Source organism: Lepidochelys kempii, chromosome 10 (genome assembly GCF_965140285.1).
Source record: "Lepidochelys kempii isolate rLepKem1 chromosome 10, rLepKem1.hap1, whole genome shotgun sequence".
Taxonomy (NCBI): Eukaryota; Metazoa; Chordata; order Testudines; family Cheloniidae; genus Lepidochelys; species Lepidochelys kempii.
This window is the reverse complement of record NC_136389.1, coordinates 46934771-46960351: the sequence shown is the minus strand read 5'-3', so window position 1 is coordinate 46960351 and position 25581 is coordinate 46934771. Positions and strand designations below refer to the sequence as shown.

Below are 25581 nucleotides of genomic sequence, written 5' to 3'. Positions count from 1 at the left end.
CTTTGGGGGTGTGGCCCAGACCCCAACTCTTTGTTGCAGCAGGTTAGCGTGTCTGGCTCAACAAGGTAGAATTCTGGAGTCCCAAGCTGGCAGGGAAGACTACTTATTATTATTAACTTTTTATTGTTTTTGCCAGTTAACTTATTTTATTTGGCTGGTTTCTATTGACTATTATTAGCAATTTATTTGTTATAATAAGCTATGAAGTCTATCGTTAGCACTTACTATTTATTAATGATCTAACAGGGCAGGAATGGGGAGGGCTTGAATTAGGGTAGTGATGGTTTTAATGCTCTGTTTGCTGCCTGGCCTCATTGCAGAGTCCATGGGTGTCTCAACCAGCGTGGAAGAACAGCCCCCTAGGGGCTGAAGCTAAGGAGTACTGTACCTGTCTCTCTGCGTCTCTGCCAGTATGAGAGGGGAGCAAGCGTGCAGGGCTGGCTGCACAGAGAGTGTCCAGCAATGACACAGTGACCCGTGGTGTGGGATTGCTGATGGGCCTCAGGTATGTGCTAATTCACTGTGGGTTTGGGTGTGTGCGTGCAGAGCCTTTCATTATTATCATCAGCACTTTAATGGTCCCTGCGGAGGAAATGGGTGTGTTATCAGTTGTGCCAAGTGTCGTGCCTTTGACAACTCTGTTGTGCCTGTCCACATGGCTGAGAGCATGACAACACTTCCAGGAGCAATGTGTGGGGTCGTGTGGGCAGAGCTACCAGCCAGCAGCACGTGACTTCTAATTCCAGCTTTTCCACTCACTGGTGTGAATATGTCTGGGCTCTCCACCACTTTTTTTTATTAACCACAAAGCAATCCTGCAACTTTGGGCACAGAGAGCTGTCATTCGCCCATCTGACAGCTGATCTAACAGAGAGACTGCTCACGGTCACTTCCGGCAGAAGAACTGAATCTCTAAATTGGCAGACCAGATGCATGGCTTAGCTGCTTTGCCACTCTGCCTTGCTGAATGAATATGCCAAATTATGTACTTGATATGCTGTCAGTAACTCCTAAACCAGGGGCAGGCAAACTTTTTGGACTGAGGGCCACATCGGGTTTCTGTGCCTCCCCAAACAGCCAGGCTTGGCCCGGCCCCCACCCCGTATCCAATCCCCCCTGCTTCTCACCCACTGGCAGCCCCCCCGGGACTCCTGCCTCATCCAACCCCCTGGTCCCCTCACCGCCCCTGAACCCCCCACCCCATCCAACCCTTCCTCTCATTCCTGACTGCCTCCCTGGGACCCTTGCCCCATCCAACCACTCCTTTTCCCTGTCCCCTGACCGCCCGCAGGACCCCGTCCCCATTCAACTCCCGTTCCCCGCCTTCTGACTGCCCCGACCCCTGTCCACACCCCCGCTCCCTGACCATCACCCCGAACTCCCCTGCCATCTATCCAACCCCCCCCTTCTCCCTTCCCCCTTACCGCACTGCCTGGAGCTCCGGTGACTGGCGGTGCTATAGCCGTACCACCCAGAGCACCAGGACAGGCAGCCGATGGAACCAGCCACGCCACCTGCACAGCACAGAGCACCGGGTCAGGCCGCGGCTGTGCTGCCGCCCAGAGCATTGCGCCATCGGCACAGTGAGCTGAGGCTGCGGGGGAAGGGGAACAGCGGGGGAGGGGCCGGGGCGAGCCTCCCAGGCCAGGAGCTCAGGGACCAGGCAGGAGGGTCCCGCGGGCCGGATATGGCCTGCGGGCCATAGTTTGCAACCTCTGCCCTCGACCGTACTTTCCTCCCAGAACCAGCAATAGAACCCACATATCCTGATTCTCAATATGCCACTGCTGTCTCACCAAGAGTTGTGTGACCCACTGGCAAAGAGTGTGTGGTGGGCCCAGTTACAGACTCAGCCACGCTAAGACAAACAGCTCTAATACTAGTTCCTCTTCAGACCACTGTCATTTGAGTTCCTCCAGTGTATCTAAAGATCATGGGTTCATATCCTGTTGATGACCCGGGGGAGGGGGGGAAATACATTAAAGACTATCCTAGGAAAGTAGGAATCACCAGGCCATGCTGGAGGACACCCCTGCTCCATTCTAATCCAGCATTCTGTCTCTGAATGGCTAAGAATCCTCCAGTTGGCTGGTGTGGATAATCTACCCCCCCTCTGCCACAGGTGTCATCCTGGTTTCTTAGGCCCAGATCCTCAAAGATATTTAGGATCCCAACTCCCCTGGATTTCAATGAGAGTTAGATCTCTCATTATCTGAGAGGAACTTGGACTTTATGCATATGGACAATGGGGCTAAATTTAGCACAGATGGGTAACCTTAGTTCTGGTGTTCCTGCACGTACTGAATCTACCCAAGTTTCTAAAAGCGGAAGTTCATGACTATATGCAAAATAGACCACTAAGTAATTTGCGTAAAACATCACTTGTCAAGCTGTGTGGAACTTGGTAGATATGGGCTTGTCAATACAGGGAATGTGATCAGCATAGGTAGTATGGAATAGCTTCCCATGTGAACACTCAAGCACTTTGATTCCAGAATAATTACTCCACCTTGGAACAGTATGAATTATTCCAGAATAAAGTCACTTTTATTCTGGATTAGTTATTGTGAAATAGCTTATTCCACAAAAGCTATTCCGGCCAATTTCCCCGTGTAGATGAGCCCTATGGAGTGTTTGCCAGATCTCAGTAGCAGAACCCCCAGACACTAGTCAGGTTCGTGTCCCAGTGATGTGTTGGGTGCTGCTCAAACACATAATAGGATAGTGCCTGATGCAGTGAAGAAGAGGCAGCAGGGAGCTGGCCGTGTCTGTCTTACACCTGGGACCACTGGGGAGGCTGAGCCTGAGAGTAGGTCTATGCTTATGGGGGTGTGTACAGTAGAGACACTGGATGTCCAGCTAGCGGTGGTATGAATAGCAGTGTAGATGGTGAGGCATGGTTTACGTGAGTAGAGTGCCCTACATGCCTGAACCCTAGGGTATATACTCTACCTGGCTCTCTTCACGCTGTTGTATTAATTTAGATGGAATATAGGGGCTAAAGGTGTTCACACAACCCAGTCACTGAGCAACATTAAACAAGGTCTGTGGTTTGGTATTCAGAGACCACGCCTGCTTAGTGCCATGGCAAGCACACCCTTAAACATCTTTTAACCTCTTACTAAAGGTACAGTAAAGATGGGGAAACTGTTACAGCCTTTCCAATGTAAAGTATTAAATGAGGCTTTCATTTCAACATCATCCCTTGTATCCTTTCCCGTTGGCTGGAGAGGGGTTTAAAAGGAGAAAACGCTTGTGTGACAGTCTCTTAGATGGTATCAAAGATGGTAATAATTTCTGGGGAAAAGACAAGAAGTTAGGTGAAATGAACTGGCGCTGTTGTTAAGGTCCGATCCCATTTCATCCCAGCTGGTGGTTGGGATTCAGGTGGAAATGGTAGGGGTAGTAATGTCATCTGGCTTCTTCTCTCTGGCCCGTTCTGGTCAGGACATCTCTCAGGATCAGGATGATGAAGGCCTGGGGTCAGGAGCAGCAGAAGGTCCCTAAAAGTGTGTGTGTGGGGGCACACTGCCGCTTCCCCTTGAGGCCTTGCCCCCCTCACTCCTCTCTGCCCCCTTCGCCCCCTGTTGCTTGCCCTTATGGCTGGTAAAAAAGTGGGGCATGTGACCCTCTGGCCTCCCCATTCCAGTGCCCCTGCCTGGGGCCCCCGGAGATGGTGAGGGTAGCAGCCATGATGGTGGAGCTCACTCCAGTAGCCTCCTTCTGTTCTTCCCCTCTCTTCGTCTTGTTCTTTTGTAGGCGCCCCACACAATCTTCCTTTTAAGGGTCCTAAAAAGAGAGCAATTGGTGGAAGAGCCCAGCCTCTCATTGTTTTGTCTACCAATTAGGCCTAATATCTGACACGCCAATTTTAGTTAATTCTAGCTCCACATCATCTGTTTTTAATAAGCATAACTTGAACAGTCCTTGGATTATATCAACATGGCCTCTTTGGCTTAGACTAATCCAGTTTCTCTGTCTGGTTTTCTTGCGTCTGTTTCCATCCACATTTGTTAGGGTATGGCTGCACTAGGTTAGGTTAGGTCAAATTTATAGAAGTCGGTTTTGTAGAAAACGTTTTTATACAGTCGATTGTGTGTGTCCCCACACACATGCTGTAAGTGCATGTAGTTGGCGGAGTGTGTTTACAGTACTGAGGCAACCGTCGACTTCCGGAGTGTTGCACTGTGGGTGGCTATCCCACAGTTCCCGCAGTCTCCGCCGCCCATTTGAATTCTGGGTAGAAATCCCAGTGCCTGGTGGGGTTAAGACATTGTTGCGGGTTGTTCTGGGTACATATTGTCAGGCCCCCGTTCCCTCCGTCCCTCCGTGAAAGCAAGGGCAGACAATCGTTTTGCGCCTTTTTTCTTGAGTTACCAGTGCAGACGCCATAGCACGGCAAGCATGGAGCCCGCTCAGCTAACCATCACCGTATGTCTCCTGGGTGCTGGCAGACGTGGTACTGCATTTCTACACAGCAGCAGTTAATTGCCTTTTGGCAGCAGACAGTGCAGTATGACTGGTAGCCGTTGTCAACGTAGACCGTCCTGGGTGCTCTTTTAATCGGGCGCCTGGGCAAACATGGGAGTGACTCAGCCAGGTCATTTCCCTTGTTTCATCTCATGGCGATTGAGTCGTACCGGTAGTGCACTGTCTTTTAATCTGCAGCTAGCAGAAGACGATGGCCAGTAGTCATACTGCACCGTCTTCTGCCGAGCACCCAGGAGATGACGATGGCTAGCGGTCGTACTGCACAGTCTGCTGCCAGCAAGCTGTATAAAGATAGATGAAGTGGCTCAAAACAAGAAATAGACCAGATTTGTTTTGTATTCATTTTCTCCTCCCTCTCTCCCTCCCTCCCTCTGTGAAATCAATGGCCTGCTAAACCCAGTTTTGAGTTCTAAACTTGAGGGGGCCATTCAGTTTCTCGCAAAGCCACCCCCTTTGTTGATTTTAATTCCCTGTAAGCCAACCCTGTAAGCCATGTCATCAGTCGCCCCTCCCTCAGGACAATGGCAGACAATTGTTCTGCACCTTTTTTCTATGCAGACGCCATACCACGGCAAGCATGGAGCCCTCTCAGATCACTTTGGCAATTAGGAGCACATTAAACACCACACGCATTATCCAGCAGTATATGCAGCACCAGAACCTGGCAAGGCGATACCGGGCGAGTAGGCGACATCAGCGCGGTGACGGGAGTGATGAGGACATGGATACAGACTTCTCTCAAAGCATGGGCCCTAGCAACGTGGGCATCATGGTGCTAATGGGGCAGGCTCATGCGGTGGAACGCCAATTCTGGGCCCGGGAAACAAGCACCAACTGGTGGGACCGCATACTGTTGCAGGTCTGGGACGATTCCCAGTGGCTGCGAAACTTTCACATGCGTAAGGGCACTTTCATGGTCACCTCTGCTGATGAGCTCTGCATGGTCATCTGCAGCTTGCCACGCTGGCCAAACAGGAAATTGAAATTCAAAAGTTCGTGGGCCTTTTCTTGTCTACCTGGCCAGTGCATCTGAGTTGAGAGTGCTGTCCAGAGCGGTCACATTGGAGCACTCTGGGATAGCTCCCGGAGGCCAATACCGTCTAATTGCGTCCACAGTATCCCAAATTCGACCCAGCAAGGCCGATTTCAGCGCTAATCCCCTTGTCGGGGGTGGAGTAAGGAAATCGATTTTAAGAGCCCTTTAAGTCGAAAAAAAGGGCTTCGTCGTGTGGACGGGTGCAGGGTTAAATCGATTTAACGCTGCTAAATTCGACCTCAACTCCTAGTGTAGACCAGGGCTTAGTGTGGATTATGGTGACGTTTTATGAATTTACACTCACTTTTTACAGTTAAACTCACAATTAGGGTAAATCTGTACACCCAATTGTCACAGCAATGCCCAAGCCATGCCTCTGATGTCTGCACTGCTGTTTTTAGAAGTGTAGTGTCCCCCTGCCTTCCCCCTGTCAGAGCCTTTCCCCGACACAGTGAAAGACTCCATCAGGGAAAGGCTCTGGTAGTGGGGAATTGCCAGAGCCTTTCCCTTCTGCTTCCCCCATGCCGGAGCCTTTCACTGCCACATGTAGCTACATGCCACTGTGGGTGTGGAAAAAGCCTGCCTTTCACTGGGGCGTAGAGCTACGCGTACCTTACGTCAGTGGTTCTCAAAGCCGGTCCGCCGCTTGTTCAGGGAAAGCCCCTGGCAGGCTGGGCCGGTTTGTTTATCTGCTGCATCCGCAGGTTCAGCCAATTGCGGCTCCCACTGGCCGCGGTTCGCTGCTCCAGGCCAATGGGGGCTGCGGGAAGCGGCGCGGGCCAAGAGACACTCCAGGCCAGTGGGAGCCACAATCGGCCGAACCTGCGGACGTGGCAAGTAAACAAATCAGTCTGGCCCGCCAGGGGCTTTCCCTGCACAAGCGGTGGACCAGCTTTGAGAGCCACTGCCTTACATGCTGCTGTAAGTGTAGGCCAGGTCTGAGTCTGTCCAGTGGGTTCTGAGAAGTGGCCAGTAGCATTGGGCTAATAGTGGCCAATTTTGTATGCTGCTTGATGATTTACAGCTGGAAAAGCCTCAAACACAGTGTATTCGTGCAAACCCCCTTGCCCAGGTGTGTGAATAAGGCAGTGAGAGCTGCAGGGCCTGGGGAAAGAGGCTGTAGAATCAGGAGCCCTGACTACCAGGTTGGTCTCTGACTCACTTTCCTTTGAAAGCACTCAGTGGCCTCATGGCTGATCCTGATGCTGAATTGTGGCCTCAGCTTTGTCCCGGGAGTGAAGCAATTCTGGGCCACAGGGATTTCTTTAGAAGAGGGTTTGGCTGAATGAGGCCAAGGAGTCTCACTCAGGAGTGAAGGGAGTTTTTCATGGGGTAGTCTAAAGATTGGAGTGTGATCCTACAGCAAGGTCAGTAATATGGCATAGCTGCCCAAATGCTCTAGGCCCAATAAATGGGACCACCTAGGTGTTGGACTCTGCCCCTTCCCTTGAGCTGGGGAAACCTCTTTCGTGGTTTGTCAGATGCATGTAGTGGAAATTTCCAGAGGCAGGTATAAATATGCAAGCAAGAATCAGGCTAGGGATAACGAGGTTATTTAATAATGGGCTTTTCAGTCTAGCACAGAAAGGTCTAATAAAATCCAGCCGGAAGTTGAAGCTAGACAAATTGAGACTGGAAATAAGGCGTAATTTTTTAACAGTGAGAGTCATTAACCATTGAAACAATTTGGTTAAGGGTGTGGTGGATTCTCTATCACTGAAAATTTTTAATATCAAGATTGTTTATAAAAATACCCACTCTGCTCTAGGGATTATTTTGGGGCAGTTCTCTGGCCTGTGTTATACAGGAGGTCAGACTAGATGATCACAGTGGTCCCTTCTGTTCTTGAAATCTCTGAACATCAGTAAATTACACTTTAAATAGACTAAGAATTGGCTAACTGATGGATCTCAATGGGAAATCATCCTCAAATAGGAGTGTTTCTAGCGGGGTTGTGCAGGGATTGATTTTAGGCCTGACACTAGCCAATATTTTTATCCATGATCTGGAAGTAAATATAAAATCACTGCTGGTAAAATGTGCAGATGACCCAAAGACGGATGGAATGGTAAGTAGTGATGAGGACAAGTCAGTCACTGGTTTGCTTGGTAAACTGGGCATATTCAAATAAGATGCATTTTAATACAGCCAAAGGCAAGGTTGTATGTCTAGGAACAAATAACGTCATACGTACTGTAGAGAGGACGGTATCCTGGAAAGCAGACATTCTGAGAAGGATTGAGGGGTCAGCATGGACAAATAGCTCAACATGAGCCTCCAGTGCAATGCTGTGGCACAAAAGGCTAAGGTGATCCTGGGATGTATACATGAGAGTAGAGACCTCTGGTGAGACCGACACTGCGTGCTGTTCTGGTGTCCATGTTTTTAAAAGGATGTTAAAATACAGGTCAGGGTGCAGCAGAGAGCCACAGACATGATATGAGGGCTGGAGAAAATGTCTTACAAGGAGAGACTCATGGAGCTCAATCTGTTTAGCTTTTCAAAATAAAGATCAAGAGGTGACTTGATCATGATGTACAAGGTCCTTTTCAGCAGGAGAAAATACCAGGTCCTAAAGAAAAGGAGGACTTGTGGCACCTTAGAGACTAACACATTTATTTGAGCTTAAGCTTTCATGAGCTACAGCTCACTTCATCGGATACATCTAGCTTATGCTCAAATAAATGTGTTAGTCCCTAAGGTGCCACAAGTACTCCTGTTCTATTTGCAGATACAGACTAAGACAACTGCTACTCTGAAACAGGTCCTAAAGGGCTCTTTAATTTATGGAGAAAGGCAAAACAGAACCCAGGGCTTGACGTTCAAGCCAGACACATTCAAATTACTAGTAAGACATACATATTTAATAGCGGTGGTGATTATTATTGGTAGTATTTCTGGAGCACCTAGGAGACCTAGTCACAGACCATTGGAACAAACTACCAAAGAACGATCGATTCTCCATCTCTTGAGGTCTTTGGATCAAGACTGGAAGCCTTTCTGGAAGAGATGCTTTCGTCAAACAAAAATGATGGGGGCAGAGGGGTCACTGCAGGCGTAGCTGGGGGAAGTTCTCTGGCCTGTGTTATACAGGCATGCAGACAAAACGATCTAATGGCCCCTTCTGGCCTTAAACATTGATTATTCTATTAAACCTGGCTAACAATCATCTCAGCAAGGGCACTGCAAGGTTCCATCAATGGGTCACCTGCCCTGTTTCCCACCACTGCCACTGAAATTCTAGGGTCTTATGCTGTGCCTACCACTGTGGTGTCTAGGCATGGTCCAGTTCATTGTCCCACAGCATAACGAATGATACTTTACTTGCCCAGCTGAGCAGCGCCGAGCACTTTATAAATATTAAGCTTCACCCAGCCCCTGTTAGGTGGATAGAAGGATGGTCTAGTGGCTAGAATGTTTAGATTAGGACTCAGGAGTCCTGGGTTCAGTTCCTAGTTCAGACCCTTTAATCTCTGTGGGCCTCCCCATCTGTGAATTGTGCTTCCCTATCTTATGGGGGTGTTGGGAGGATAAAATCCATTAACAATTATGGGGTGCTCAGATGTTACAATAGTAAGGGCCATATAAGAGACTAGAGAGAGAAGCAAGTTCTGTTGTCTGCTGCTTATCCCTTTGAAGCATCTGGCATTGGCCACTGTTGGAAGACAGGATCCTGGACTAGATGAACCGTTGGTCTGACCCAGTATGGCTGTTCTTATGTGTAGTTTGGGAAACGGAGGCAGAGGGAGATAAAGGTCCCTTGGGCCCATGGCAGGGGTCAGAGTAGGAGACAGAGCGGACATCTTCACAGTCCCATGCTCTAGTTGCTAGGCTGCAATTCCTCCTTCAGCAGACAAGGCCGTTTCCACCTCTGGCATGCCCTTGGCATTAGTCAGAGGAAGATTGCCCAGCATGATGGCAGACTAACCCAAGCTGTTGGTTTGTTTGCTTCCATTTTAATTGTGTGGTGTCTAATTAGGGTCTGAATCAAGGAGGGAGGTGTGTGTTTGTGATTGTGGCTTCCTTGAGATTTACTCCAGGATATTGTCTTTTTATGCAATGTTCTGGCTACATGTCTTTTAATGATCTAGGAGCCTCAAGAGGTGTATTAATGCCTCGGAGTCTATCACAGGGGTTCTCAGGACAAAATTTTTGGTGGTCTCAGAATGTGGCCACCAACTCTTGCTGGTGGCTGCTCTCACACTTTTTCCTAAAATACTTAATTAGCTTTAGAAAAACCAAATAAATATGCACATATACACATCCAAATCATTGTAATTTATTTATTGCCAGCTAGTAAGTCTGTTGTGAAAAGTGATATTAACAAATATACAAGTATCCCTTTTCACAGCAGACTTACTCAGTACTAGCAAGCCTGGGGATAAATTAAGCCCTGGATGGAAAGTCGGGGGGAGGCAGTGAGGGCCAGGGGAGATGGGGGTTAGGGGCTGGAGGAGGTAGAGGGGGCTGGAGCCTGAAGCCTTGTTGCCAGAGCCTGTAGGTTTGCAGCTGCAGGATGGGACCCACGGACGGAGCCTGCCATCGTGCAGCCAGAGCCTGGGGGTGGAGCCCAAAGGCCCATGTCCAGAGCCTGCTGCCCTGCCACCCCTGAGCTGAAGCCCAAAGCCTAAGCCCCACCACCCACTGTTGTCCCCTTACTAAAACTCAGTTCGGATTTTTGGTTGGCTAGCTCCCAGTACGAAAAGAAAGGGGAAGGGTCGATGGGAAATCAGGACCCTGAGACTGACAGTCCCCAGGAACAATGGGGAGAGGTCAATGCTCCAGGTCAGTCTGACTGACAGGGTGGACAGGCTAATCAGGGAGTCAGCAGGCCATGGGGGAGTCCCGTCCTTGGTGTAAGCTGGAATTGCCTGTGTCAGACAGAGTGGGGCCGAGCTGAGCTGGGGGGCAGAGCCGTGCCAGATCCAGAGGGGCCAGAACAGCAGCCCAGGAAGCAGAAACCTGTGCTGGGAGGAGAGCTGCAGCAACCAGCACCAGAGGGGCCAGAGAAGCAGCCCAGGGAGCTGGAGGCAGAGCAGCAGCAGTGCTGAGGCAGAGTAAAGCTGGAGCTGGGGCTGGAGCAGTCCGGAGCTGGGTGCGGTGAGCAGCTGGGGAGAGCGAGGGGGACCCTGGGCAGCGGGCCCAGTGCAGGGAGATGCCTCCAGCCAAGAGGCCCTGCTGGCCAGACTTGAAGGGGGATTGTAACCCCGACAGGGCAGGGGCGATGCTGGGAAGAAGGGTCATGTCACCTAGAGCCTGAGAGCGTGTGGCCACCACCAGAGCAAGTGTCCGACTCGCAGCATCCCTGCAGCACAGCCAGGGCCTGAGAAGGAGGCTGGGTCTTGTGAGGAACAGGCTGTGAACTGCTCTGACATTCCAGCCAGGGCTAGTTGTGATGTCCCCATGCCACAGAGCGGGGTGACGGGTTTTCCTTTAACCTTTCCCATTCTTTCCTTATTTTTTTAATTGATTGCTGTTTAATAAATTGTATTTGCTTTGAACTGTATGTAATGATCAGTGGGTCAGGGAAGCATCCAGTGCAGAGAGAGTACCCCAGAGTGGGGACACTCTAGCCCCTGTCCTAAGTGACCACGACAAGGTTGGAGGTTGAGCCCCCCAGGAATCCTGGGCCCAGCCTTGTTGGGGTTACAAGGCCTCTGTCACACAGAAGCGTGGAAGGGGAGCCCTCGAGGTCAGGCAGGCCCCTGGGTAAAGGGAGTGGGAGCGAGGACTCAGATCCTTTCGCTAGCCCATTTAATCGGGGTAGTGTATAAGCCAGGAAAATTCCCCACAATCGTGGGACCATTCCCCCGCTTACATACAGCGTTGTGTCCCAGGTGACTCCAGAGGGGGGCAGGTCCCAATCCCTGCTGCTGGCCCCAGCAACCAACACCAAGGCAGTGCATCTAGGAGCAACAGTGAGGGGGACGGGGCGCTATTTTGCCCACCCCCACCCCATCACAGCCCAGGAGCCTGTGGCTGCAAGAAAAGCCCCTGTGGCCTCATGTGGCCACGGAGGCCGCATTTGAGAAATGCTGGTCTAGCATGTGCGTGTCTTCGTTTGCCACTCCTCATTCATCTGTCTGTCTCCTGTTGTCTATCGTACCTGTCATCGCCTGTCTATCAAACCTTTATCTGTCTGTCATTAATCCATCCATCTGCAATACATCATCTCTCTGTTGTCATCCATCTGTCTGTCCTTGGTCTGGTTTTCTGGTGTCATCTGTCCATCAATCAGTCTGAGCTAGAGTACTTTTGATCATTCATCCGGATGGCAGGCTGTGTCTGAAGGATCAATACCAACTACATGAATAATACTAAGCCATTCAAAAAATCACTCTCCGCCCATGGAGTCAAAGAGACCATAAACAATCATTGACATGACAGTGCATGAGAGGAAGAGAAAGACCTGAAAAGAGAAAGAAGCAGCATCCGCAATTATCCACAAACCCCCTTTATTAACTTCTTGATCCACAGACAAAAGGAATGTTTCTAAGAAGATCCTAGACAAAATGTAAAACAATTTGACTAGAAAAACCAGCTCGCTCCTGACCTAAGAAAAGGAACAAAACCCAGATTGCTTTAACCAGATTGCTTACACAATCTTTTTCTCCCTGCCTAGGTTGTTTGTGAGTTTTGTTTATTTCAGGGAGGAATTTATGTTAATAACCCTGCAGAACATGTTAGTTCTGCCATCTTGGCTAAACACCAGTGTGTGTGATTAGATTTTGCCTACCTAAAATTCCTGCGGTTTCAGTTGTCTACAGTACTGTTCATGGCCTGGCCTAAACTTTTGTGCTACTAGTCAGCTGCCATATCTCACTCCAGAGGTGCCTGCGTTTCAGTGGTGGGCAAAGTGATTCCTCAACATTAGCACTCATCTGTTATGTATATGGAGGCTGCTCTAAGTTGTGCTAGGGGCTGAACTGGTCCCAGAATTACAAGCAGTGATGGAAAGGTGGCCAACAACCACTTGCACTGCTTGCCCCCACACAGAAGTCAGGTCCTGCACCAAGCACAGATCATCCGTATCTCAAGACTGATCCTAATATAAGCTGCATGACTCAGATCCTCAAAGGTATTAAGGCACCTAACTCCTGTGTGAATCAATGGGCCTAAATGCTATGGGTGTATCCAGGCCCATCTGGGAATATAAAAATTGAGAATTAACAGCCAGATTCTGATCTCCCCTCCACTGTTGTAAATCTGGATTAAAGTCCCAGTTTAAATACAGCCCTATTTATCCAAACAGCTAGGGCCAGCTTCTGATCTCAATTACGCTGGTGTAAATCCACAGTAACTCATATTGATTTCAGTAGAGTCCTTGATGCTAGTGTAAGTGACAGCAGAATCTGTCCCTAGCTGGCTAGACAAGGAGGCTGAATGGAGGCTGGAATAACTAAGGTGGCCTTTTGACCGTGCTCGCTCACCTCCTTTTGTCAGTGCTGGCTGTGTTGCTGCTATGTTCTGCTCTAGCGCCACCTGCAGGCCAACTGCCTCTGGCCCCAGGTCTTCTGTGGCTCAGCCCTCCAGCCAAGTCACCTAATTTCAGACCCCTTCCTGGGTATCATGAACAAGTGCAAAGAAACTGCATAATTCTTCTGCCCCCTTGGGCGACTGAAGTCTTCTCTGCTTACAAACCCTACCTCTGGGCTCTCTCCCACAGGAGCCTGCTCTGCTCACTGGGAGTCTCCCTCTGTGGGAGATTCCCACTTTCTTTTCAATCTCTCCCTAGATCTTTCCCCCTTTTTTCCAGGGCCCACCATGGGGACCAGTCCTGACCCTGTGGCCTTCCTTAGTCTGCCTTCCCCAGGCCCAAGCAAGGCCAGGAACTCTCTACCTTCTCTCTCTAGGGTCTTCTCTCCATCCCTGAGTTCCCTCAGTCTACTTACAAGGCCAGGAGGCAATTAGTTAATCAGCCACCCCCCAGGTACGGCATGTGACTAATTGGGGTTTTATCCCTTACCTTGCAGGTGTTCATAGAATCACAGAATATCAGGGTTGAAAGGAACCTCAGGAGGTCATCTCGTCTAACAAAGCAGGACCAATCCCCAATTTTTGCCCCAGATCCCTAAATGGCCCTCTCAAGGATTGAACTCACAATGGTGGGTTTAGCAGGCCAATGCTCAAACCACTGAGCTATCCCACTCCCCTAAGCCCCATCCCAGGCCCCTTGGTGCTGAACGTTCCCCTTGTGTCAGTATCTGTGTCGCTTACAGGAATGGCCTTCCTTCCTTCCTTCCTGTCTCAACACACACTAGCTGACCTCCCATAAGGTGAGCATTTGCTGTGGAGAGGGATTGCTGAGCTGGGCTGTTCTTGGGTATAAACTCTGTGACCCTGACCCGTGACATAAATTCCTGGGACCACAGAGGCTGTTATTTCCTCTGTGGGGGAGACATGGAAGTGACTTGTTCCACTAGGAGCCTGCACATCATTTGCCACAGGGGAGCCAGGTCATGGCTCAGGATCTCATTGCTCATTGAAACCTTGGCTTATTTTCCAGTGGTTTGGCAAAATTTGCAGATAAGGTCTCAGACTGTGGAGCTAGATCCAGCCTCCATGAGAACAGGCCTTTTGCACCTCATATTTCACAGCACCAGATATAAAGAAGACATGCTGCATGGGTGACCAGCCATTTATATATCCGAGATACACGTCTGGCCAACTTTCACCTGATGTGGAGAACTGGAACCTTGCCAGCTGCCTGGAAGGACGGTATTGTGATCTCACTTTATAAGGGCAAGGGAACGCGCAGTGAATGTAAGAGCTACAGGCCAATCACCTTGTTGTCCGTGGCAGGGAATGTGTTTGAGCATGTTCTGCTGGTGTGTTTGGAGTCCCTGCTACATCGGAAATGTCACCCCCATCAGTCAGATTTTATGAGGAACACAACCACGTTAGATGCCATTTTGGTCCTCTGCTTGTTGTTGGAGATACACTGCAAGTTCACATGGTGTAAGCTGATCTTAAGGCTGCATTTGATTCAGTTGACTGAGTCACTTTATGGAAGGCCTTAAGGGCATACATGTCCCAATCAGTCTTCTGGACTTGATTAGTGAGCTACACAGAACCACTGCCCATGGACATCTTGGGAATGGGAGGTTGACACCTTTAAAATCAGTATCTAGGATCAGGCAGGGCTGTGTCTTGGCCCCTGTGCTCTTTTGTCAGGCAGTGGATTTCGTAATGCAGCATTCTGTCAGGTCAATAGGCATTCAGATCAGTGATCTCTCGCTCTCAGACCTAGTCTATGCTGATGACATTGTTCCCCTAGTACAGAGCCCAGACAGGTTTTGCGAAGCACTCCAGCAAATGGAGGAGGAGTCGGCCAAGGTCAGTCATGGTAACAGACAAAGCTGCAAAACCTAGGATCAGGTCCACCAGTGACTTCAATCTTTGAATAAGGAAACTGTCAAAGAAGTTTCCAGCTTTTGCTATTTGGGTCCTATACTCAGCAGTTCCTCAAACTCTCACCCGGAGGTTCTTCACCGGATTGGCATCGCAGTGTCTGCCATGGGTTGTTTAGAAGAAATATGGAACTAGCATCATCTCAGTACAACAACCGTGTTCAGGATCTATTTGAGCTATATCCTCCCCGTACTGCTGTACGGCTGTGAAACATAGACACTATGCCGCTCAGGCCGGGCAAAGCCAGAGGCTTTCCACACAAAAAGCCGACATTGTATATTGGGCATAAAGTGGAATGACTTCATTCGTAACACAGGCATTTACAGTCGCTCTGGTCTACACAGTACTGGGGCCGTTGTCCACAGATGGCGTCTTACGCTTTTCAAACATGTCGCCAGAATGCTGCAAGGCATTCCATGTACACATGCACACCACACATCATCAGAAACATGGGTGATCATTTATATATCCCAGCTATGCTCATGCACACACACGTCATCAGAAACAAGAGTTATCTTTTATATATCCCTGATGTACCCCCCTGTAGTGGGGTGGTCACCTGCTCTGCTCCTCCTGGAAGGGCTTAAAACAGCCCTGGGAGAGGGCTGGGGCAGGGGAAAAGCTGGGCTGATTGGGAGGCAGCCTCAGCTGTGGCCATGCCCCAAACAGATCCTTTTATAGGCTTCCCTATAAAAGCCAGGGAAGCCAGGCGGAGAGAGAATCTCTCTAGCCTGTGGAGAGGGATGGATCTGGCTGCTGGGAGGATACCAAGGTACCTGAGGTGGAGCAGGGCTGGGGGAAGGCCAGAGGAGCTGGGGAGCTCCGGCCTGGAAACCCCCCAGGCTGCAGGCCTAGTGGAAGGCCAGATAGGTACTGGAGTTGCAGAGGGCAGCCCAAGGGGTAGGCAGAGGCAGCAGGTCCAAACCCCCCTTGCCTATGATGAGTGGGGCTTACAGAGCAGTTGGCCCCAGGGAATGGGGGCTAGGTGATGATTGGCAGTGTCCATAGACTGAGGCGAGGTGGGGTAGAGGGTTGGGGGTTCCCTGGGGAGGGGAGACCCAGATCTTTGTGCGGTACTGCAGGTGGCAGCACCCTGGTGTGGAAGGGGGCACCGGGATCCAGGAGGGACTCGGGAGCAAGCGGGATGCCGGCCTGCAGAGGGCGCTCTGGAGGCTGGAACGCTAATTCCCTGGATGACCAGTGGGAGGCGCTGCAGGGGTGAGTCCAAAACCGCTACACCTGCGCCGTGTCCCCCCACCTCCCCGATCAGAAACACTGGAAAAAGGAAACATTAGTTAGACTGTAAGGCCCAGCTGCTCAATGTATTTCACTTCAGTGGAAGACTGTAACCTAAATAACTTTCAGGATCTGGGCCTAAGCACTTTGCGGCCATTGTTTCATGATATGTGTAGACAGCACTTAGCTTGGTGGGGTCCTGATCCCTCCTTGGGGCCCTAGGTGCTAGCGGAATGCAAATAATAAACCGCTATAATACTCGAGCATCCCACAGGGCTTTCTGAGATGCTGGCGTCTATTACTTTTACCAGCAGTCTGGCTCTGCTGAGAACTAGAGTATCTGGTTGAAAAGGGGAGCATTGTCTGATGGTTTGGGTATGTGCCTACAATTTGGGAGATATGGGGTCAAGTCCCTCCTGCACCCCAGTCTGACTGTGGACAAGTCACTTAGGATGTATCTACACTAGAGCTGGGAGGTGCAATTTCCAGGTTGGGTAGGCATAGCCACACTGGCTCTGATCAAGCTAGTGCACTTAAAAAGAGTGACCCAGGTGGTAGTACCTGCAACTTTCCCTCGTACAATCCTGCCTAAGATCCTAGGTGTATACTTGAGTGACTAGCCTGTGCCATGGCTATGCTGCTATTTTTTGTGCACTGCCTTAATCAAGATTCATGCTTATACATCTGCCTGATCTGGAAATTACACCTCCAGCTGCTGTATGGATGTACCCTTAGGCCCTGATCTCAAAGGTATTTAGGCACCTAACTCCCCTTGAAATCAGAGTTAGGCGCCTAAGAACCTTTGAAGATCTGGGTTTTAGTTTGTGAGGTGCTCAGCTACTGTAGTGACCGGGCCAGAGCAGTGGCTGATGAACTCATTCCAGGGATGCATTCTCACGGGGCACCAAGCAGGATCCCCTGTTCTCAGGGAGTCATAGTACCTTTCATTTTTACTGACCATTAATTTGTCTCCCCTTTGCCATGGCAAGGGGTAAAGGCTACGAAGCTCCATTTCCTTCTGATTGCTTTAGCCTCCTAAGAATTCAAATTTCTGCCAGCCCCGGAACAAACAATATCCCTCCTCAGCTGTGATAAGAGTTTAATTCTCTTCCATTCTTCTTTCACTTTATTTCATATCACTGCCCCTTCATGTACATGACAAAGCCCAGGTGGAAGGAAAGCTGTCTGATAACTGTGGCAGCCTTTCTGCTGGGAGAGGTCCCTTCTCCTCTGCTACCATGTGCTGCTCCTTCCCAAAGGGATCACACGGCCAAGCAGAAATATCAAGAGGACAAAACCCTAGGACTTCCTGGTGTATATCCCAGTCTCTTGTAATAGGATTTTAGTGTACAAACCCATGGTTCTCCAGGACTTCATGGTTGTCACTTATGCTCGTGTCACAGCCTCTTTGGACGTCTGTGTCAGCACGGATAGAATTCAGATCCTCCTGCTTCCAAAGCACGGGCTCCTAAAATCTGTTTATCTGAAGGAGCATCTCCGTTAGTGGTACTGAGCTTTGACACACAGTTGAGCGGTGCTGACTCTGTGTAGTAGAGACCAGTGAAATACATGCTCGTGCTTGCACACCCTCCGCTTCAGTACAATCCAGCTAGCACATGAGAAGGACCAAGAGCCACCAGTGTCTGCCACCTGCCAACAAAAGACATCGATCTTGTGGGACATGCCAGCCTCCTCCTCACAGATGTCCTCTGCTCAGTGCATCAGAAGAAGGCAACATCTACCCACCTCCCTCCAAGTACCATGGGGAAAGTTCCTCCCTGGCATTCCTCTCAGGCAGCCATGGCCCAAAGGTAGGGCATCATTTGAGACTCACCTCACTTGGGAGGCTTGAGGGAGGGACAGGGTGGCTGGGTGATGCTCCCCTTGTGTGTTTTGTGGGAACTCATGAATAAGGCTACATTGCATGGAACTGCAGTGTTGTTTCTGCCCGTGATGGTGAAGATTTGTCCAATATTTCAATCACACACAGTTAGTTTCCCTTGAAGCTTCATCCCTAGCTTTAGTTTAGCAGCATTGGCTGAAAAAGGACAGCTTTGAGGACTTCATCACTTCAGATACAGATTCTGGAGTAGCAAGACACAGCAAGTGGTCTGTTAGATCTCTGCTTTTTGTGGTCAATTCAGCAACTAAAGGATTAATTTGCTCTATCTCTTGCACAAAGGTCAATTAAAACATCAGGTGCATGGCCTGCTCTGTTTCTGTTGGATAGACTTTCTGGGGACAAATGATGAATCACTGTTGCAACTAACGTTCTAGCTTGCACAAGTTTTTCTTTTTTTAGTCTGGAAAAAGGCCAGATGGAGACTGTTAATGGTAAGGTGGCTGTTTAATTGATGATTGCTAGTTCCTTGGAATCATCCTTCTGTGATTAAATACAAATTTTTATTTAGGAAACTCCATGATTTGTGATTCTTTAATGTACATCAGGGAGGTTCTGATCTAGGTCTGATTTTGCATCTGAATGTTGCAATTCAGGCAAAACTGTATAGAATCCATCACTGAGGTGTCTGATACTTGCATGAAATTGACTTGCAAAGCTGCAGGAATTTTTAAGGGAAGGGCTGGCAGGGCTTTTTAGGGGAAGGGCTGACCCATGAAGAACAATTTGAAATCTTCCTAATTTCTATTTTACCTCAGTCCTTGCTCAATAAAGTGGTAAACCAGGCATCTGGCTCAGCTAGTTATGGTTCAGGCATCTGATGAGGAATGAAAACACTTCAGAAAGATTGCATTGCTCTGCATCCTGCATTTAATTGATTTTTGTGTTTTCAGAACAGCAGAGCTCTGACATTCAGATCAGGATCCAGATTCCATTCAAAGTTCTCTGGTCTGCCCGAGCTGTGCTAGGCACAGCATGGGAGGGAGTCTGAGTAAAGGTAATCTAAACCATCTTTAAATTCCCTGGTCCGGGCTAACTCTTAAAGTTGGTCTGGTCCATGGTGTCCAAAAATGCGCAATACTATACCCGGCTACCTATAGCTCCAGTGGCCATTCTGCCAGTCGGGGATTGCTGGAGCCCAGGGTGTCATAATTCAGGATCCCCTTCTCCAACTCACTTCAAGCTTGGTAGAAAAATTCTACCTTGTCCCCAGATCTAACCTGCCAGTTCTGAGGCTAACAACATTTTAAAGAAAACTCTAGAGGTGCAGGCAAACTTTGGCTTTGCCTGGAAACTGGCTTTACAGTTTTGTAAAGCATTTTGGGATTTCTGAATGAAAGGAACCACGTATAAATATTTGCTCTTACAAACAGTCATAATGCAGGACCTTGTGCTGGGAAATTATGCACGGCACCTGTGGTAACACTAGGAGGCGCTCTAGCACAGCAGCAAGGCACAAAAGTGTGTCACAAAAAATATCGGTGGTAGCTAAACTTTAACGGCAATTCCTGTATAAATGGATCTTAGTTAGTTCTTTGGGGCAAAGCGCAAGTCCATTTGTACTGTTCTAACCCAGGCACTGTAAAAATAACCCTGTCCTTCTTTCCCTGATTGTACGGTAGGATCTGAGCACCAACATGTCTTTAGTCTTCAAAGGCCAGTGCTGTGAATGGCAGGTTGTGTTTTAAAATGCCGCCTCAGGCAGGGAAGCTATTGGCATTAAACCCAAAACAGAATTCAACTCCCAGCTCCGCGGCTGGCAGCTCACTGGCAGCGAGACCCCATAAGGCTGAACTTGTTGGGTTCTTCCGCACTCAACACAACATCATCCTGGCTGGTGCCTGTATTCTGTCCTTGTGAGCTGCTGGAGGAGTGAAAGAACCCAGAATCCCATTGTTCCCTCCTTATGCTGTGCAGCCCTTTTTCAGCTGCTATTCACATCCCTCTCATTTCAGGCCTGTTCCAAAACTCACTGAAGTCATGGGAAAGACTCCTATTAACATCAAGGGGTTTGGGATCCGCCGCTCTCCCATCTCGAGTGCTGTTTCTGGCCCTGATTCAACAAAGCGCTTAAGCACATGCTTAACTCTAACCCTAACCCATGGAAGCACATGCTTACGAGCTTTGCTGTATGGGGGCCTTGCTACTCTGCCTTGCACACCATAAAGGAGAGTGTGGAATGAACTCCCTGCTTGCTGTATCTGGGCCTCTGACCCCATTCCTTTAATAATTCTCACATGCTTTCTGAGCCGCAAGACAGAATGCTGCGCTAGCCCAGGCTGTGGTCACAAACAATCAATTAAAGACCCGATCATCTAAAGCTCCTGTTAACCAAATGGGGATTTTGCCTGAGTGAGGAGTATAGGATAACATCCTAACTCTCTGCTTAGACTATATGCATGCAGTTCAGGAACACAATCACTCAGCAGGGCCCTCCACTCCTACAGCCGGAGCTTAAACTGCTCACAGGGGTGAGGCATATAAAACAAAGGTAAGGCACCTCTACTGCGTACAGAGATCCAGATTACTGATCAGGGATTTATTACCCAGAATAAGCATCTCCTCTCAGAAATCATAGTGCAAATCAGATTTTCAGAGACACAGAGGGGAACGAGTCCATTTGTGTCTGAAAATCTGCCCCCCCCCCCCGGCATGTTTTATTGCCGTAAGTTAAAGGGAACCCTAGCACAACCAAATTGCCCTGCCTCACTGCTCAAATGAATCCTAAAATCTGAACAATAAAGCTTGGATTTTACCCCCCGATATAAAATATAATTATAAAACATGTGAAGATCATTTTTCTCGCGAGGGTTGGTCTGTTTCCCTTCTGCTTTGTGTTTACAAGTTATTTTCCTTTGGCTGCGTGAATTGCATTTTCTTTGCCATCCTTTGATTGTCAGCTCTGCAATGGACTGACCTTTGGGAGTGGGGGGGGAAATAGGGTGACCAGATGCCCCGATATTATCAGGACCCGCCTGATATTAGGGGCTTTGTCTTATATACACAACTATTACCTAAATCTCTCCCCGCCCACCCATGGAAAAACCTGTCCTGATATTCACACTTGCTATCTGGTCTCCCTAGGGGAAAACCTTCTTTATTAGATGGGAAAGGTAACTAGTAATAAGTCTAGGCCCTAATTTGTGATTTTTGATTGTTTTGTATAGTAACCATTTGTTTCCACCACTTTCTCATTTCTATTTCCTATTTAAATCAGCCATCTTTTGTTTCTTACAAGTGCTGTGTGTGTACAGGAGCAGTGATTTAAGGTAAAACTGGTAAACCAGGGTACATTGCTCTTTTGGGGGCAGAGAATCTGGGATTTCTGTGAGTAGTCCATGTTGGGCTGGCTATCAGAGGGGAATATTCAGAGGGCCTCAGGGACTGGTGTGCACCTCTTGTTACCTGTAAGGCAAAGACAGGGCTGGTGGAGAGTGCTTGAAAGGTTGCTAATGTTAGGGAGCTAACGCCCACCTCCTGCACGCAAGAACCATCACACAGGGAAATGTATGAAAACAGCCATTTAGAAATAAGAGGAACCCTCTGGAGGAAGCATTTTGACAGTGATTGGTTGGAGGGCTGGGCTGAAGTTCAAGCTATTTATAAAAACGATTGTGTTTCTTCCCTAAGCTCCAGAATAAACTCAGAGATTAAAATGGATTTAATGAAGTGTGTTTTTTCCTGTTATACCAAGTGCAACTGGCTTGAATAGGCCCTGAAACAAGACCCCTTGGGAGAGTTTGGAGCTAAATTTTGTGGTCCAGAGCCACGTTCTTAATGCCAGGATAAAAACACTTGAATATCACATGCATGGATGCAGCTAATGCAAAGAATAGATTGTTTATTTTTATTACAACTGAGAGAGAATCCTAGCTCATCATTGTCTAAAAATTGTCGTGGCTGGAGTTCAATGTATCCAGAATGCTGAGGATTGGTGCAAAGTTAACCAATTAGATAGCTTTATGTAAATAAATACCTTAACTGGTAGTTTAGGGGACCATAATGGTATCTTCTGGACTGCTATCTCAATCTCCCTTTTAGAATATTAGTTTAAATGAAATGCCATTTTTCTTAGAAATTGTTTTGCTCTGTTAATTGAATTTACCATGATTTACCCATTGCACCAATAAATCACCATTCTGACCAATGTCTTCCTATTTTTATTAATAGAATTTATACAAAGCTAATCACTTTCAGATAGTCCTGACTTTGCAATGTTGTAAAAATAATACACTAATTGTATAAACACAGCACAAAACCAGAGCTAAGATACTTCAGGACATAAACTATAAAGGAAATAATAATACATTATACCCTTGAAAGCAGTATGTATCTTTTGTGTGTACAGACCAAATTTTAGGTGCAAAAAAATTTTAGTCTCACATTATCAACAACAGCTGCTGGGCCTAGAAAGGGAGTGACATTTATATATACTACGCTGCTGTTTTATAAATGATGGACCTGACTTTCATGTACTTTCACCCACCTTGATAATGTAAAGGGGGGCCTTAAAGTGGGCATGAATTACATTTACACTCGCATTAAGGCTCATACTGCCAGAGCGGTAAATTAAATTTGGGCCCAGTATGCAGAGGGATCAATGAACCCAGTACAAAAATGCCACCACTTCTGGGGTGGAACATAACAGCTGTTTATAAGTGAACAGCAACACGGCACAACATTATAGGATTGGAGGGGAAGAAAGATGTATCAAATTGAAATACAGGAGGGATTTTCATGATGTCATCTTTTTTCCAGTGTCAAGGTTAAGTAGAGCTATATTCCATTGGCTTCATGGATTAGGTAAGTACCTAGACTGCCAGTTGTCTCAAGTCTAGGCCTGTTTTACAGAAAGGGAAACTGAGCCACAGAGAGGCAAAGTGACTTGCCCAAGGTCACCCAGCAGCCAGTGGCAGAGCCAGGAATACAGTCCAGTTCTGAGTACTAGACTAGTGCCCTACCCCCTAGGCTATGCTGTCTCTCATCCGGCAGACCACTGCCAACTTTTGTGATTCTTACCGTGAGCCTGGCGATAGCTGGAGTTAAAAGCCCTAAACACCAAAGTTAGGGGAATACACCAGAATCTCAGCTTTCTTTATTCTTTTTAAAGTAAGTTTCTGTCCCTTATGGTGGCAGAAGAAAACTTGTAAAGATGGCCCTCAAAGGCTAGAAAGCCAAGAAAAATAAATCACCCCCAATGTATTCTATTTAGAAGCTCACGATTTTTAAGCAATCTCATGATTTCAGGGGCCTGCAGTCATGATTCTTGAATGCTTGGGGTTGCAATGCTACAGAAGTAAGCAGGGGGCTGCAGTATCTCTCTAACCCTGAGGATTTATCCCATCTGTCTCCACAGGCACAAAGTGACCCCTCCCTGGCACTGCCAGCTTGCAGAGTGCCAAGTTCCCCAAGAACAGCTGTATGGAGCTGGCAGGGATTGGCCTTTGGATCTGTGGGGCAATCGCTGCTCCCTGTTTCATCTACAAGGAGCAGGTGTTCTGGATTCAGGCAGTGATGTCATACTCCCCCCAGCCTCCCTTCATAAAGGGTTTGGCTGGTGAGTCAGGGCTTATCTTCCTTTGGAAATGAAGTGAAATAGCTAGTCTGGAATTCTTATTCTACAATAATTCCAGACCAGAAACCCTGCCATAACTCCTCATGTGGACTCTTATTCCAGAGTAGCTGATTTGGTAAATTTCCAAGCTTTGATAAACCCTTATACCTAGCTAGGGTAACTGTTTCTGCCCTTACCTCCCCATAGTGTTTCCTGCTTGCACTCTGATTGGTTAGTGAGTAATCACTTAGTCACACCCACTTTCAAAGGTTTGCATGTTAAGTGTTATTCTCTACTCTTCTTGCAGAAGTAGGGTGCTGAGCTCGTTGGAGAGCTGTGGAAATGGGTCTGAACTCACGTGCTACCTATCTCGTTGCCCTATGGACCAGCCACCTGTTTCTCCTGACAGCTGGGCACTCAAGGGTGAATCCTAGAATTATTACAGCTCCAAAAGGTAAGTCCCAGAGAGCAACTGCCTGACAGATCCTTGCACTCCCTGACAGGCAGATCTGGCAACCTTGAAATGTATAAACAATATGAGCCATTTACAAGAGACATGCGGAGAATAGCCCTGTTGGTGTAACAATCTGTATCTTCTCTCTGTATAAAGTCACTTTGGGATTAGTCTTGTTTCGTATTTGCCTCTTCAAGGAAGATTGATGCTGTTGTACATGAAAAGATATTAGCTGGCAACTTTTTCTCATGTGTTAAGATCTTTTTCCTCCTTGATCAGTTTTTAATTTTTACAGCTGAGCCCTCTCTTTCTTGAGGAGACCTTTATATATTTTTTTTTATTTCATCCCCTTTCCAAACTGCACAAATTAAGGCTGCTGATATGCCTAGTTCCTGGAGAGAGACTGTAGTAGCTCTCTCTGGAATTACACAGATACTGAGAAGCTGAAATGCTGGACGCTTGTCTTGTAAAACAGTTATCTTCCTATTCATTAGAGTTACTTAACCTGTTGTCTCTGTGCCAGTTTGGCTCTACGCTAAACCTGTAGTACTGCATGCTCCTTGAGCAGAAACTGAGGGGGCACAGCTATTAGAAGTGAGGTGAGGTTACAGACGAGGAAGCGTATACAGTATGTTTGTGGAGCACACGTAAATGTATAGAACAGAATAGCTTTTACTGATGGTTTCTCTCCTCCCCCGCAAACTCCTTGATTAACGCCATGTACAAAGGCATTAACAGAAGGCACTACAGTGTCCCTGATTTATACGCTATTTGTCTGAACCGAGCAGACAGCTGTACTGGAAATTTCTTGTCAGTCTGTGACCAATAGCTTCTCTGTATAGTCTCCTGGAGCCTCTTTGTTGAGGGCATGTTTGCACCCAGCTATGGCCTAGCTTATTATGAACCCTCTGTTCTTCAACCACGTGCAGTTTCTGATTAGTGCAGCTCAGAAGCAGCTGTTCAGGGGCGTTTGGAGAGCATGGGCAATATTAAGGCCTCTGAATAATATTCACAGCATGTGGGGGGAGGGAGTCAGACTAAGGCGATCCAGGGGAAAGATGCCACTATTACCTCTGTCTGGCAAATAATGCAGACAAATGGTACGAGGAGGAGATGGGGACATAGAATCCCTGGCTGGGAAATGAGCGAGTTTGGGGAGGGGGAGGATAATTTCCATTGAATCTTCCCCTTAGGAAAAAATGTCATATCACCACCCTCTTGGCTAAGCATGAGGGGGAAACACCCCTTTCCAAGGGAGCGTGTCCCAGTAGAAAGAGCAGGCCGAAGCAACCAGGTTTCTATGGCACCTGTTTCTCTTTGGCCGTCTTCCCCTGCTGCTTGTTACGCAGTTATTCATCCTCTCGGAGCCTTTGTAGTGTACATGTGCCCCAAGCTGGGCTTCCCGGCACGTGATGCAGGGAGACGCTGTCACCAAGGAGCATGTTTGATAATTAGTGGTGGGAAACTTGATGGCAAATATATGCTTTGGGATGGCTTCT

At 48.2% G+C, this 25581-nt stretch overlaps 1 protein-coding gene across 2 annotated transcripts in view; it reads left to right on the top strand.

The window, feature by feature from the left end:
- The first annotated feature begins 308 nt into the window (after positions 1-308).
- Positions 309-25581, top strand: part of SEMA7A (semaphorin 7A (JohnMiltonHagen blood group)) — a 73437-nt gene continuing 48164 nt past the window's right edge. Inside the window, exons 1-2 of one of the 2 annotated variants that reach the window (XM_073363260.2) lie at positions 309-505; positions 23936-24082. In XM_073363260.2, coding sequence (XP_073219361.1) covers positions 23971-24082 — 112 coding nt within the window. In that variant the 5' untranslated portion in view covers positions 309-505; positions 23936-23970. Of the gene's footprint in view, positions 506-23607; positions 23632-23935; positions 24083-25581 lie in introns of those variants that run through there. The other variant, XM_073363261.1, reaches the window with a different exon arrangement.